This window comes from Sebastes umbrosus, chromosome 15 (genome assembly GCF_015220745.1).
Source record: "Sebastes umbrosus isolate fSebUmb1 chromosome 15, fSebUmb1.pri, whole genome shotgun sequence".
In the NCBI taxonomy this organism is placed as follows: domain Eukaryota; kingdom Metazoa; phylum Chordata; class Actinopteri; order Perciformes; family Sebastidae; genus Sebastes; species Sebastes umbrosus.
The window spans coordinates 27,726,547-27,740,588 of record NC_051283.1 but is presented as its reverse complement, the minus strand read 5'-3'; the positions used below and the strand labels follow the sequence as shown (position 1 = coordinate 27,740,588).

Genomic DNA, 14,042 nt, shown 5'->3' with positions numbered 1-14,042 from the left:
AAAATGGCCTTTAAAGATATGGATTGTAATATTTCATACATTTTGAAGACACTACAGGTGAAAATGTTAACTACTAGATATGACCATAAAACTTCCCCAGTTGATTACTTACATTAAGACAATTGTTTTTTGTATAACGAGTTTTCTGAAATTCCATGTTTAAATATGCAAATAAGGCATTATCTTATTAAATATGTGCTAATTTTCATACATTTCAAGAACAGATATCTGAACATTGGATAAAGCCAGGATCACAATTCTTGTTTCATTTTGTTGACATAGGTTTTTACAAAGAGGATTTGTATGATATCTCTTTTTATCACTCCATAAATCAGAAAATATTGTCAAAAAAGCCATTTTAACCATGTTTTTAGGAATAAAATGTTGTATAAATCAGGCTATTAATGATATATGAACAAACCCCTCTGTAAGAACCTTCAGAATACAGATAGGAAACTGGAAAGATTGGTGGATGTAAGTGTTGCTGAAGTGGAGATTTCTGGCTCAGAGTACTAGGACATTTTGAGAAAACAATTAAAAACATATTTCTAAAGGTGTGCTCTCACTCTTTTGTCTGTTAATGCACTTCTTAAAACCTGATTATATACGAAGACATTCTCTTAATATTTATTTTATATTGTTTGATTTGATTATTTCTCAAATGTAGCTTCTTTTGCTCAATGTTGTATAACTTTTAGACTGTTTTTAAATTGTTTGTATTGTTGTTTGTGGTAACACTTTCTATGACGCCCATATCTAAATGCTTTATAAACATACTTATGTGTTATAACCTGCTTATAGCACTGTATAATTATAGTCATAAGCTCTCATAATTAAGGAATAATGTAATTATCTGTCATTGTTGTGAAATAAACCCCGACAGGGTGATGTGGCACCGTGACGCGAAGCGGAGGCGTCTTGAATGGGATGATGTACTATTAAAACACACCAGCAGTGACCTCGTCTTCTTTTGACCTCCTACACGTAAATAACTGGACATAAACAGAGTGAATCAAAGGGTGAATCAGAGTTCAGTAACACACTGAGCACACACACACTTTGGACCGGCTCGGAGTCCAGGGGGCTTTTGAGGCCGTTATAAACCGACCAACTTTCCTCCTCTCACTGTACTGCTTCTTCTCCTCACAGATCACAGATCACAGATCAGTGTGTGTTTGATTATAGTGCAAGAGCATGATGGGTGTTGTGAAAACAGCGATGCTGCTGCTGCTGCTGGCGGTGATCGGCACCAACGCAGATCACCAGGAAGGCTGTGATGATCTGAAAATGGTGGCAAAGGAAGACCTGCACAAGGTGAGTCTGGCTCCTGAGACCTGAGGCCTGTACTACGAAGAGAGTTCAACATACCCAGGGTATCTTCTCGTTATCTGGCTTCATCGATCTTTATACAACATTTATTTTGTGATCATCCTCGATTCCAAGCTGTTCTGCCACAATCTATCTTTAAATTCTGCATCTCTGTATTCTTTTATTTCCTTATCGTTAAAGCTTTGTGCTGGGAGATAAAGTGAATGTATATCAGATGCCATTTTGGATGATAACGTGTGTGTGTACGGTGGCCCTGAGTGGTCAAACAACCCTCTTTTGCCCCTTGACAACAAAACTACTTGGTTAGACTTAGGATAAGATGGTGGTTTGGATTTAAATAACTACAGAAGTGCTGTAACTAAAGTACGGAAGTTACATGACAAATAAAACGTTGACTTCTGGCCTCACACGGGGCACCAATACTGGTATCCAGGTGAAAGTCCTGGTTCTTGGTTCACAATTACATGGATTACATACAAATTGATTCCTGCTGACCATCACGAAAACATTTTTTAAATTCGTGTCTATGTAAACGAATCAACACATTCAATTTTGTGACTATTTCATGAAGTGCTGTGCGACTGGGCTGGTATTTGTGGCCGTTTGTTACCAAGTGAAACGAGATATAAACAAACAGTCCTGAGGAGCATCGATGTCTGAACCAGATCTCATGATAATCAATCCAATAGTCGTTGAGATATAACTAAATATTCAGCACCGAGGAATCACCTCCAGTGGTTCTCACCTCGCTGTGGTGATGCGCAGGTGAACTCCAGGACGCTGTGACATCACTGTTGGGAAATGTTTAACAATCAGCCCAAAACATTCCCATCATGAGTAAGTGTTAAAGACTAGAACAGACATGTCCTCAGTGGTAGCTGTAGCTTTAGCTTTAGCTCTGTCTGACTCTCCTCCTCCTCCTGCAGAGTTACGGGGATTGGGTTCTGGTCTGGGCCGCTGCCGACCATCAAGAAGGCTCGGACCTGCTGCCAAACGTCTCCAGCTCCTCCGTCGAGCTCCATCTCCTTCCTGACAACAACACCGTCATGTTCACTGAGAGGAACCTGTTCTTGTGAGTGCTCACAGTGTAGATGGAGTCATCACTCAGTTAAATCTGGACACACAGACCTGATACACAGTTTTATAGTTTGATATCCTCCAAACAGAAGTACGTGTCTTCATGTTGAGTTGTCTGACTGGTTTGCGTCATTTTCAGAGACAAGACGTGTGTTAACTACTTCATCAACATGTCGATGGACGACTCCGACAACCACACCATGCACGTCATCGATGCCAGTGAGTCGCATTCACACACATACACACATTTGTCCTTCTATACTTATGAGGACCCTCATTGACATAATATGGTATGTTAAAGGCATCAGGTATAGTGTAGTGTAAGTGTAGTATAATATTGTAGATGTATAGCATATGTATAATATAATATAGTATAAACTTAGTTATAGTATAGAAGAGTAGTAATAGTAATAGTGTAATTATAGTATAGTATAATAAAGTATATTATTGCATAGTATAGTATAGGTATAGTACAGTATAGTATAGACATAGGTATAGTGTGTAGTAGGAAAGTGAAATATAGTAGAGTATGGTGTAGTATAGTATAGCATAGCATAGTGTAGTGTGGTAAAGTCTAGTATAGTATAGTATAGTATTGTATAATATAGTGTAATGTACAGTCGTATAGTATAGTATAGTATAGTATAGTGTAGTATAATATTGTTGATGTTGATGTTTCTTATTGTTACTATTATTGTATTGTTGTTGTTGACAATGTGTGCTGTTTGTGTGTGTGTGTGTGTGTGTGTGTGTGTGTGTGTGTGTGTGTTGTGTGCGTGTGTGTGTGTGTGTGTTGTGTGTGTGTGTGTGTGTGTGTGTGTGTTGTGTGTGTGTTTGTGTAATGTTTGTGTGTGTATGTGTTGTGTGGGTTGTGTGTGTGTGTGTGTGTGTGTGTGTGTGTGTGTGAGTTGTGTGTGTGTGTGTGTGTGTGTGTGTGTGTGTGTGTGTGTGTGTTTGTGTGTATGTGTGTGTGTATGTGTTGTGTGGGTTGTGTGTGTGTGTGTTAGTGGTGGAGAAGGACGGCAATTTCAGTACGTACAACGAATCAGGAGACGTGGATTTCTACGAGACCTGCCCCGACTGTCTGATGATGGTCTACAAGAGCACAGCTGGACGATACCTGCTCAACTACAGTAAAACTACAACACACACACACACACACGTTCACACCATTATCTTTACATTAGATCACAAACATTCAGGTAAATAAACGTGTGTGTGTGTGTTTCAGGGAGTGAGGGGCACCATCAGGACGTAGAGCAGATGAAAGTGAACCAGGCCGGTCACCAGAAACACGCCGAGTGTCTGGGATTCCCTCACGACAATCCCTTCATCTACGACGGAGCTGCGGGTCAGTCTGATCATTTTATAAAACTAGTACATACGTCTAATAAACAGAGATAAGTGAAACACATAAATGATTTATCCTCTCGTCCCCTCACAGATTTCTGTCATAAGAAATCCTCTGCTGAGGTAGAGGCGACTGCCGAACCAGCTGAGAAAGATACGAGTGATCCACCTGCGGAAATAGAAGCGACGGCCGAACCAGCTGTGACAGAGGTGATAGAGGTGATAGAGGTGATAGAGGTGAAGGTCGAAGAAGCTGAGAAAAAGATTGAGGTTGTACCGACAGACCTGCCTGTTCAATGAGTGTCAACATATATCAGATATTTCATTCACCAATAAATTATTAGAAAATACTAAAACCTTGATGTGTGTTTGTGTGTTTTTTATTGTTCATTGTTCCTGCCAAACAGACTTCACGTGCCTAAACATCCAGTCTAATATCTACATGTTCTACATTCACTAATGAGGACAGACAGTCCTGGAGGCCTGCTTGTTATATTTCATTATTATATTATTATCTCAATCTTTTCTCCACTTCTCTGTGCTCGTCAGTCTGTTGCTGTTGCCATCCAACAGTTTTCCGATTCGTCAACATGGTCTGTCCGAGTCATGGGACTAACTTAGACATCACTTCACAGGAGACACGTGGACTATTCATCTTATAATTCTCCTGAACTAGGGCGCTTCCACACTGCATCGTGTTGTGTTCCCACTTCAAGTGCAATTATTTTATTATTTAACAATAATTGTTGCCCAACGCCAGTGTTAATGCATCCTTGGTTATCATCCTTTACTTGCCAAAAAGCGGTTATTAAGTTTTAATGTTTTTCAGGTGAGAAAGTAACCATTTAGATTTCCAATTAGCGCTGATGTTAGAGTAGACACATGTCCGCACTGCAGGTTTAACCATTGGGAACTAAAAACAATAACAGATTAAGGCTGCAAGCAGCGATGATCGGGCCCTCGCACCTTCGCGCAAGTCGGGGTACTGGGGAGTACATCAACGTGTAAAACATGATATTTCTTGTTACCACTAGGTGGCGCTATGACTGTGAGCCAAAATCTGCATGTGGATGTCGTCAGACAGGGACTTTTGTCAGGCATGAGAAATTTGGAGCAGTTTGGACAATGTACCCCGAAGATACAAGCACTTTTTTTTATTTTTTTGGCAAAAGGCGCTTTTACGCCGTCACGCCACGGCAACATAGTTCCATAACTTTCCATATCTTCGAACAACTTTTCATCACAACGGTCTTAAGATACTACTGACTAAATATAAAGTCGATCGGGTTAAATCTCTAGGATGAGTTTGTTCAAGTACAGCGCCTGGAAATGATAAAAAAAAAAAAACGATCTCAAATTCAAAATGGTCGACTTCCTGTTGGGTTTACGGGATACCTCCGAGTGGCTTTTTCTTTTTTACGTCTCAACCTGTTAAATATACCTACCAAATTTTAGCTAGTGTAAAACAGGTGCTTGTGTTTGATCATTGTTGCAGCCTGCAGTGACAGCTTTTTGTAAATTTCAGCTCTCTAGTGCTGGGCCATTTTAGAGGTTCCAACAATACAAAGCACAACTAGGCTTTTGCATACCTCAGAAGGTAGAGTGGACGTCCACTAATTGGAGGGTCGGTGGTTCAATCCCCGGCCCCTGCAGTCTACATGTCAAAATGTGTCGTTGGGCAAGATGCTGAACCCAGAATAGCTGAAAGTGTGCATGTGAATGTTTATCGCTCCTGATGAGCAGCTGGCACCTTGTGTGGTATCCTCTGTCATCAGGGTACGTATGTGTGTGTGTGAATGTTGTTAAGCGCTTTGAGTAGTCGTTAATACTAGAAAAGTGTTATATAAATGCAGAACATTAACGATACACCTTTAACACTAAACACAATAATACTCATTCATGTACATTTTATCATTGATATGAAAAATTACAATTCCCCTCTCTAAGGATAAATGTGGGGTGAAAAATGTACAAAAGTATTTGCCAGAGGGGGTCCAGGCTAAATATTACACCCCACTGGCCCCCTATATATATATATATATATATATATATATATATATACAGTACATATATATATATATATATACCAGGGTCACCATTCGCAAGTCAAAGAACATCTTGTTTGTCATCACCAAACCAGACGTCTACAAGAGCCCTGCATCAGACACATACAAAGTCTTCGGTGAAGCTAAGATCGAAGATATTAATATAAATTAAAATACATATATTTATTTTAATATAAATTCTAATAAATAAATATTTAAGATTTTTTTAATTTATATATACATATATACATATATATATGTATATATACATATATATATTTATATAAATATAAATATATTTATAGACACCCATGCCAATCTATAAAAATATCACTAGATGCATAGCTTATTTAACGGTTTTATAATAAATCAATACGGTTATATTTTACTGTCTTTAATTCATCCCACCAGCAGGCGGCGGTACACAGCGCCGCTCCGTGACGTCAAACCGGTTCACTCCAAGAAGACGCTGTGTCGTCACTTCCTGTAGATTATTTTCAACATGGAGTCGAGCGGATTGAAGCTGAGTTTCTGGGAGAACGGACCAAAACCCGGGCAGTTTTACTCTTTCCCCGGCAGCAGCAGCACCGGCACATCATGCGGACCGGTCCGACACACACTGTGAGTAAACCCGCTAGAATCCGACAGAACCGGGACCGTGTACCGGTAAACTCAACCCGAAGCTCCGCGCTCGGTTTCGGTTTGAGCTCCGCTGCGGTGCTGCATCATCATGGAGCTAACTGATGCTAAGCTAACTGATGCTAAGCTAACTGGTAGTTTACATCCGTTTTAACGCGTTTACAGCTCAACATAAACACTCTGAGACTCATCTAGTTAACTAGAACAACAAAACACAATCCATATTGATCATTTAGAGCGGCAGATATTATAGTTTGTTCTCTTTCTTTCTGTTTTGCTGACTAACTTATTTATTTAATTATATAATTAGATACTTTTCATTTTATTTATTTTATTTATTTTATTTATTTTATTTATTTATTTATTTTATTTTATGTGCAATATATCCTTGATGCAATATACACCTCAAGTGCAACTACCTTTGTTTACACTTTATTACACCTCACTGGCCCCCTATATATATAATATATATATATATATATATATATTATATATATATTATATATAATATTTTATTTTTATTAAATATTTATTTGGTAAAATGTATATTAAAATAAATATATATATTTTAATTTATTTTAATATACATATATATTAATATACATTTTTAAAATGTATATATCAATATAAATTTAAATATATATATATTTAAGAGACCCATGCCAATTCATACAAATATCATTAGATCTCATGCATATCTTATTTAACGGTCTTATAAATCAATACAGTTATATTTTAATTTTAAAAACACCATCTACCCTACCTGTTTTACAAGTGCAATTATCACTGTTTACATTACATCTATTTTTTATATTTTATACTTCTAGTGTAACACTTCTGTTTTATATTTATTTATTACTTCTACTTTACCTGTTTTTTTGCTTTATAACTGTGTGTGTTTTACCTGTTAGGTTTTTTATCTGCCTCGTTTAGTCTTGTCAAGAATTTGTTTTAAAGCACTGACCAGAAGTGGCAACTGTGAATCTCGTTGTATTTAATACGATGACAATAAAGCTTTCTATTCTATTCTATAACTGTTAGCTGTGTTAGCTAGCCACCGTCAGCTAACACAGATTTATATTTATTATTGAACAACAAATTATAAACATTAAGGCACGTTATTAAAATATGTTGTCCGCGTAGGAAAACATTAAATATATCTACAGTAAAAAAAAAACAAGATAAATTAAAGTAAATACATTGTAAATAATAAAAAATAAACACTATAATAAATACCAGTAACTTTACATAGAATTGGTTCGTACATTTAAGCTGTTAAAGTTGAACAATATTACACCTGTTAGCAGCTCTTCTGCAGATTTTACATTCATATATTTCTGTTTTTTAACAACGTAATCAACATTAATTATTACAAAAAGCGTTAAATGTGTGTCTGTGCATATAATAATTAGCAATTATGATAATTGTGATATAGTCCTAACAGTACATCTACATGTGATTTGAGTTCAACAGATGAATTATTTTGTAGATTTACTTGAAACCTGAAAATACCTGGACACCTTTAGTATTCTGTTTAATATATTTATATTATTTATATATATATATTATTATATAAATTTAATTATTTTTTATATTTATAATATAATATTATTGTTCATTACTTTTATTTAAAATGTTTTATTTTAGGCGTTTTATTTATGAAGGCTTCAGTTTCATCAAAATAAGATTGTTAAATCTCTTATTTATTTTATTTATTTAATGATGAGAGCAGGAAGGGACAGTTTATTTATTTGTAAGGTTTTATTTAATCACTAAACCAGCTGACTGTTTAGGAGAATGTACTTGCACCGAGTAAATTAATAGTTAATCATCAGAAACATTAAATAGTTTCAAGTTGTTTATTTGACATGTGCATAACAATTAAGAGAAGCAGTCGTTCAATTAAAGCATATATAAAATTATAAAATTAAATTCTCCAGTAAACTCCTCTTCAGGTCATTAAACCTCCTTAAATCTCCAGAAGAAGACACCGACGTAGTCACGGCGGCATTCTCACGACCTCGTCTTTGTAAGTTCATGACATCGATGACACGTTAATGAGAATTAACCTCCTTTCTGTCTCCCTGCAGTAACCCCATGGTAACCGGGACGTCGGTGCTCGGCGTGAAGTTCACCGGCGGCGTCATCATTGCGGCGGACATGTTGGGCTCGTACGGCTCTCTGGCTCGCTTCAGGAACATCTCTCGCCTCATGAAGGTGACGCTCGCTGCTAACTGAACATCAGTTGTCGTTGTAAATAAGGCTGCAGCTAACGATTAATTATTTATTGATTATTTTTTGGATTAGTCGAGCGAATCATTTATAGATTATTCTAAAGATAACTTTTTTTTTAATTTACCAAAAGTAAATATCAAATGGCATTAATATTTCAATGTTTCATTCAATCATCTTATCTTAAAACAAAGAAGATAACAGACCCTGTTTGTCAGATACCTGATCAGAAAAATACTGATTCCTTTAACACATAAATAAATTGAATCGCTGGATGTCACAGCAGCACTTTCTCTGAACTGAAGAATCAGTACTTTTATTTAAATACTTGACATCAAACTTAAAATGGTTATGAAATGGATTGATTTCATCACTGCAGTAATGCAGACTGTAACAGTTTGTAACCTTAATTTAAGCCGTTTTCACCCTCATTCATGGCCGTTAATAATAATAATAATAATAATAATAGTAACAACGTTAAATGATGCATAGTGTAACGTTGCTATAACAGCAGGGGTGCAGAAATTACTTTTAACGTGAAGAAGAAACAAAAATCTATTTTAAGTGACTACTACTAACAGAAACACATTCTGCGTGTTGGTATTCATAATATATCATGCTAGTAAACAAGACTACGCTGCCGTCTTGACAAAGTGCTCCGGGATGCTTCCATAACAGTTGTACTGCTGTGATAAAGGCTGGCCCACAGAAAGAACACATTCAGAAACACTTGAACTAAACAGGATTAAGGGACATTATTTCAACCTGACATTTAACACCTGTATATTTATTTATTATAAAAATCCGAGTGAATGAAACGAATACTTCCTCGACGGTCAATTTTTGATGTGTTTCTGTTTCAGGTGAACGACAACACCATCCTGGGAGCTTCAGGAGACTACGCCGACTACCAGCATCTCAAACACATCATCGAACAGATGGTGTAAGTTGACAGAAATATAATCATAATAATATAAAATAATAATAGTAGTGCGAGTAGCATTGACCAATCACGTTCTAGCAGGCTTTGGTTGGATGCAGGTAAACAGTCCGTGTGGACAGTGTTCATTTTGGCAGCTAATTTAGATTTAATCTTAAAACGAAAATGTTGATTCGTTTTGGTCACATTTTAGTCGTTTTTATCGTTTTCTCTTTTAATTTTGTCAGCTAATTTTATTATTTAATCTCAGTCCTGTTTAGTCATCAGATTATATTGAACATTTCTGCCATGTTAGTCAAATTTATTTCACATAAAATATTATTTTATTATCTGATGACAAACACAGGTTGAATGATTCAGAATGCAGCTTTGCAGTTAGTTCCAGTCCTGAAGGCGCTCATTAGTGATGCGTGGTCAACCTGCAAACCACCAACTCTATGCATTATAGTAGCACAATTATCTTCCAGGTGTTGTTGATGTCTTACCTCTTGGTTTTGTTTGCGTCAGCATCGACGAGGAGCTGCTGGGCGACGGTCACAGCTACAGTCCGAAGGCGGTCCACTCCTGGCTGACCAGAGTGATGTACAACCGACGCAGCAAAATGAATCCTCTGTGGAACACCGTGGTGATCGGAGGTTTCTACAACGGAGAGAGGTGAGCGCCTGTTTCCTGTTTACTCTTCTTCTACTCTGTTTAACTAGGCGGCTTTACGGAGCGGCTTTCCTGAACTTGACCTGCAGAATCAGTGACAAAATGTATCTGTTTATTCTATCAGTTTAATAGTATTGATTTTACTAGGGCTGCAACTAACAATTATTTTCATAGTTGATTAATCTGTAGATTATTTTCTCCATTAATCGATTAGCTGTTTGGTCTATAAAATAGTGAAAAATGTGGATCAGTGTTTCCCAAAGTCCACAATGACGTCCTCAAATGTCGCAGATATTCAGTTTACTGTCATAGAGGAAAGAAGCCAGAAAATATTCACATTTAAGAAGCTGCTGCCAGAGAATTTAGACTTTTTTTTTCCAAAAACCAAGATGGCGAAAAAGACTCAAACTGATAAATTGATTATCAAAATAGTTGCCGATTAGTTTAATAGTTGACAACTAATCGATTAATAGTTGCAGCTTTAGATTTTTTTAATATATTATTTTTATTTTAATTTGATAATATTTCATGAAAATGTTTTTGTTCCTGTCTCAACCATGTAAAGCCTTTTGTAACTTTGTTTTGTATAAATAAAGTTTTATTATTATTATAATTATAAAAACAGCATTGTGTGAGCTCCATTAAAGAACGTATTTTGCTAAGAAGTGAAAGTCAATAGTTCGTTCCATTACAACATCAGCGCCCAGCAGCAGAGCTACGCTTCAGCCATTTTGGACTGAAAGCGACCACCAGACACCACTAAAACATCCGCCTACAAAGAGCCGTACAAAAGTAAAACTAAATTATTGCTATTGTATTGTCATATTCTACTGAAATGAGCTGTGTTCAACAATAAAAGAAAAACATAATAAGTGTTTTCAGTCCAAAATGGCGGCAGCAGCTGTTGTCTAAGAAACACAGAAGTTTTGTGTCTTTGCTTTTATACTCTTTGCTACAACTAACCAGTCGGCCTTCTCGCCTCCATCTAGTTTCCTAGGTTACGTGGACAAGCTGGGCGTGGCCTATGAGGCACCCACAGTGGCCACTGGCTTCGGAGCGTACCTGGCTCAGGTGAGTGAGTCGGTGATCTAAAGCTCTGTTAACTGAAAGTTAACGCAAGGCTATCAAAGTTAACGCAAATTCGTTTTAATGCCACTAATGTCTTTAACACATTAACGCAACTTGTTAGGTTGAAGCGGCTCAGTTTTAAAGCTAAAGTGAAGATACTGGTTTCATGTGAAACTATAAAACCTAATGAATCCATCAGTACCAACCATGTCATACTAGCTTGTCATGAAGGAGCTTAAATAACGCTCCAAACTTACTCTAAAAACTTAAAATTTTGGCAAAAACTGTCTTGTCCATTTTCAAAGGGGTCCCTTGACCTCTGACCTCCAGATATGTGAATGAAAATGGGTTCTCTGGGTACCCACGAGTCTCCCCTTTACAGATATGCCCACTTTATGATAATCACATGCAGTTTGGGGCAAGTCATAGTCAAGTCAGCACACTGACACACTGACAGCTGTTGTTGCCTGTTGGGCTGCAGTTTGCCATGTTATGATTTGAGCATATTGTTTTATGCTAAATGCAGTTCCTGTGAGGGTTTCTGGACAATATCTGTCATTGTTTTGTGTTAATTGTTTTACAATAATAAATATATACATATACAGTATTTGCATAAAGCAGCACATATTAGTCCACTCCCATGTTGATAAGAGTATTAAATACTTGACAAATCTCTCTTTTCAGGTACATTTTCAACAGATAAAATGTGATTAATTTGCGATTAACCATGATTAACTAGGGACAATGATGCAATTGACAGTCCTATTTTATATACTTATTTATTTATTTTCTAACTTCCCCTCTTATTATATCATGTGAATTTAAATATCATTACATGTAAATATAGAATATTAACAAAATTCAAAATAGTGTGTTTTGGAGAGATGCAAAAAAATAATAATATATAATTTGCTAATTTAAATTGTTTATTTTGGTAAATTTCACTTTCATATATTTTCATCGGCTTTAAAAGCTTATATTCGACCTCTGAAATCTGAAAATATCTGCAGTGTGAACAAAACCAACCTGCTGTGTGTGTGTTTAACCTGCTGTGTGTGTGTGTTTAACCTGCTGACTGTGTGTTTTTGTGCTTGTAGCCTCTGATGAGGGAGGTGGTGGAGAACAAGGTGGAGATCACCAAGCAGGAGGCTCGTGAGCTGGTGGAGCGTTGCCTCAAAGTGCTTTACTACAGAGACGCTCGCTCCTACAACAGGGTGAGTTCACTGGGCCACAGTTATGGAGGACGGAACCTGTCAAAATCAAAAATAAATCATCATAAAAAAATACACTAATAAAATATAAAATAAATAAAAAATGAATGCAAAAATAAATACATTTAAAAAATAATAAAAATATATAAATAAAAGGGAAAAATTGACAGAAGAGTAAATAAGGGAAATAATGCAAAGAAAAATAAATAAAGAAGCAAATTAAAACAGAAATATAAATTTTTTCACATTTTATCAATTAATGAATGGCTACTTTTATTTTTATTATTATTTTTGCTACATTTAATGACATATTTATTTATTGATCGAGTCATTTATTGATTGATTTTTGATTTTGGTAGATAGTCAGCTGTTTTAATGAAACGCCATTTACTTTATAATTGCAATATAGTTTATATTTTACTGGTTTTACTGTGTTATGAAATGTTTTTCAGTCTCCTCCTTTTCACACATAAACTACCGTTCAAACGTTTAATGTTTTTATTTTAGCACGAGATCGCCATAGTAACAGAAGAGGGCGTGGAGATTATTGGTCCTCTGTCTTCTGAAACCAACTGGGACATCGCTAACATGGTCAGGTAAGGTCAAAGGTCATACAATGTGAAATAGTTCAGTCAGAAAAAAATAAATAAATAAAAATATTTATTTGTTATAAAATCAATTTAAAAAAATAAGATAAATCTTTACTAGTCCCACAGCAGGGAAATGTTTAATTTTAATTTAATTAAAATATTTATATATTTTTAATTTCATTTATAATTTAATTATAAAATATTTCTGTTTTTCAAGTGTTCATGATTAATTTTCAGACGGTAAACGTTGCTTCTCGAGATCATATAGATGTAATAATATTTCTTCTCTGCAGCGGGTTTGAATGAAGACGAGCGGCGACTGATGAAGCCTCGCTGCATCAAAAAAAACAGCTGCAACTTATCTATCCCAGTTTACTTTTTTCTGATGTTCATTGTATCTTTTGTATAATGGAAAATAAATGTGATAAATCCAAAAAGGAATTGTTCTTCTGGTTTTATTTGTGTGGTTTGTACAGATGGATGTGGTTAACGCTTGAAAACGAACTGTAAATGAAAAAGTCACTTTTATCCCTGATAAAACGTTTACGTTTCTGCCCAGTAAATGACGTACATCACTGATTTATATATTACCTACTTTTGTCAAGATTTTTCACTGTTTCACTATGATCATGTCTTTTCAGAACTGGACATTATTTCTTTTTTTTATAATGAACATTTAGTCAATTTTCGTTTTAGTTCAGAATCAGAAATATTTTATTGATTCCCGTGGGGATCAGTTGCTCTTTTATAAACAAAGAAATATAAATAAGGAAATTATGTACATAATGTGGGACGCCCCACATTATGTTAAGAAATATAATTAAGTAATACAATTTTAAATGAGAATATAAGAAATATAAAATATGTACAAATATTTGCATCAAGACATGCGATGTATAACCTATAACCA

At 35.7% G+C, this 14,042-nt stretch overlaps 3 protein-coding genes across 4 annotated transcripts in view; 2 read left to right on the top strand and 1 right to left on the bottom strand.

The window, feature by feature from the left end:
- LOC119503753 (zinc finger and SCAN domain-containing protein 2-like) overlaps positions 1–14,042 on the bottom strand; it is a 681,462-nt gene that overhangs the window by 437,430 nt on the left and 229,990 nt on the right.
- Positions 1,075–4,116, top strand: LOC119503817 (saxitoxin and tetrodotoxin-binding protein 1-like). 2 transcript variants are annotated; one of them, XM_037795836.1, is made up of 7 exons: positions 1,075–1,314; positions 2,256–2,401; positions 2,546–2,625; positions 3,414–3,539; positions 3,638–3,757; positions 3,851–3,885; positions 3,940–4,116. In XM_037795836.1, the coding sequence occupies exons 1-7, from the start codon at positions 1,195–1,197 to the stop codon at positions 4,054–4,056; spliced, it is 744 nt and encodes a 247-aa protein (XP_037651764.1). In that variant the 5' UTR covers positions 1,075–1,194; the 3' UTR covers positions 4,057–4,116. The 2 variants fall into 2 exon arrangements, with proteins under 2 accessions (XP_037651764.1, XP_037651763.1); XM_037795835.1 differs by having other exon boundaries at positions 1,083–1,314; positions 3,851–4,116.
- Positions 6,263–13,565, top strand: psmb4 (proteasome 20S subunit beta 4). The gene is made up of 8 exons (XM_037795837.1): positions 6,263–6,422; positions 8,531–8,657; positions 9,536–9,615; positions 10,120–10,266; positions 11,253–11,334; positions 12,429–12,545; positions 13,050–13,138; positions 13,426–13,565. Exons 1-8 carry the CDS (start codon positions 6,304–6,306, stop codon positions 13,436–13,438), a joined length of 774 nt encoding a protein of 257 aa, XP_037651765.1. The 5' UTR covers positions 6,263–6,303; the 3' UTR covers positions 13,439–13,565.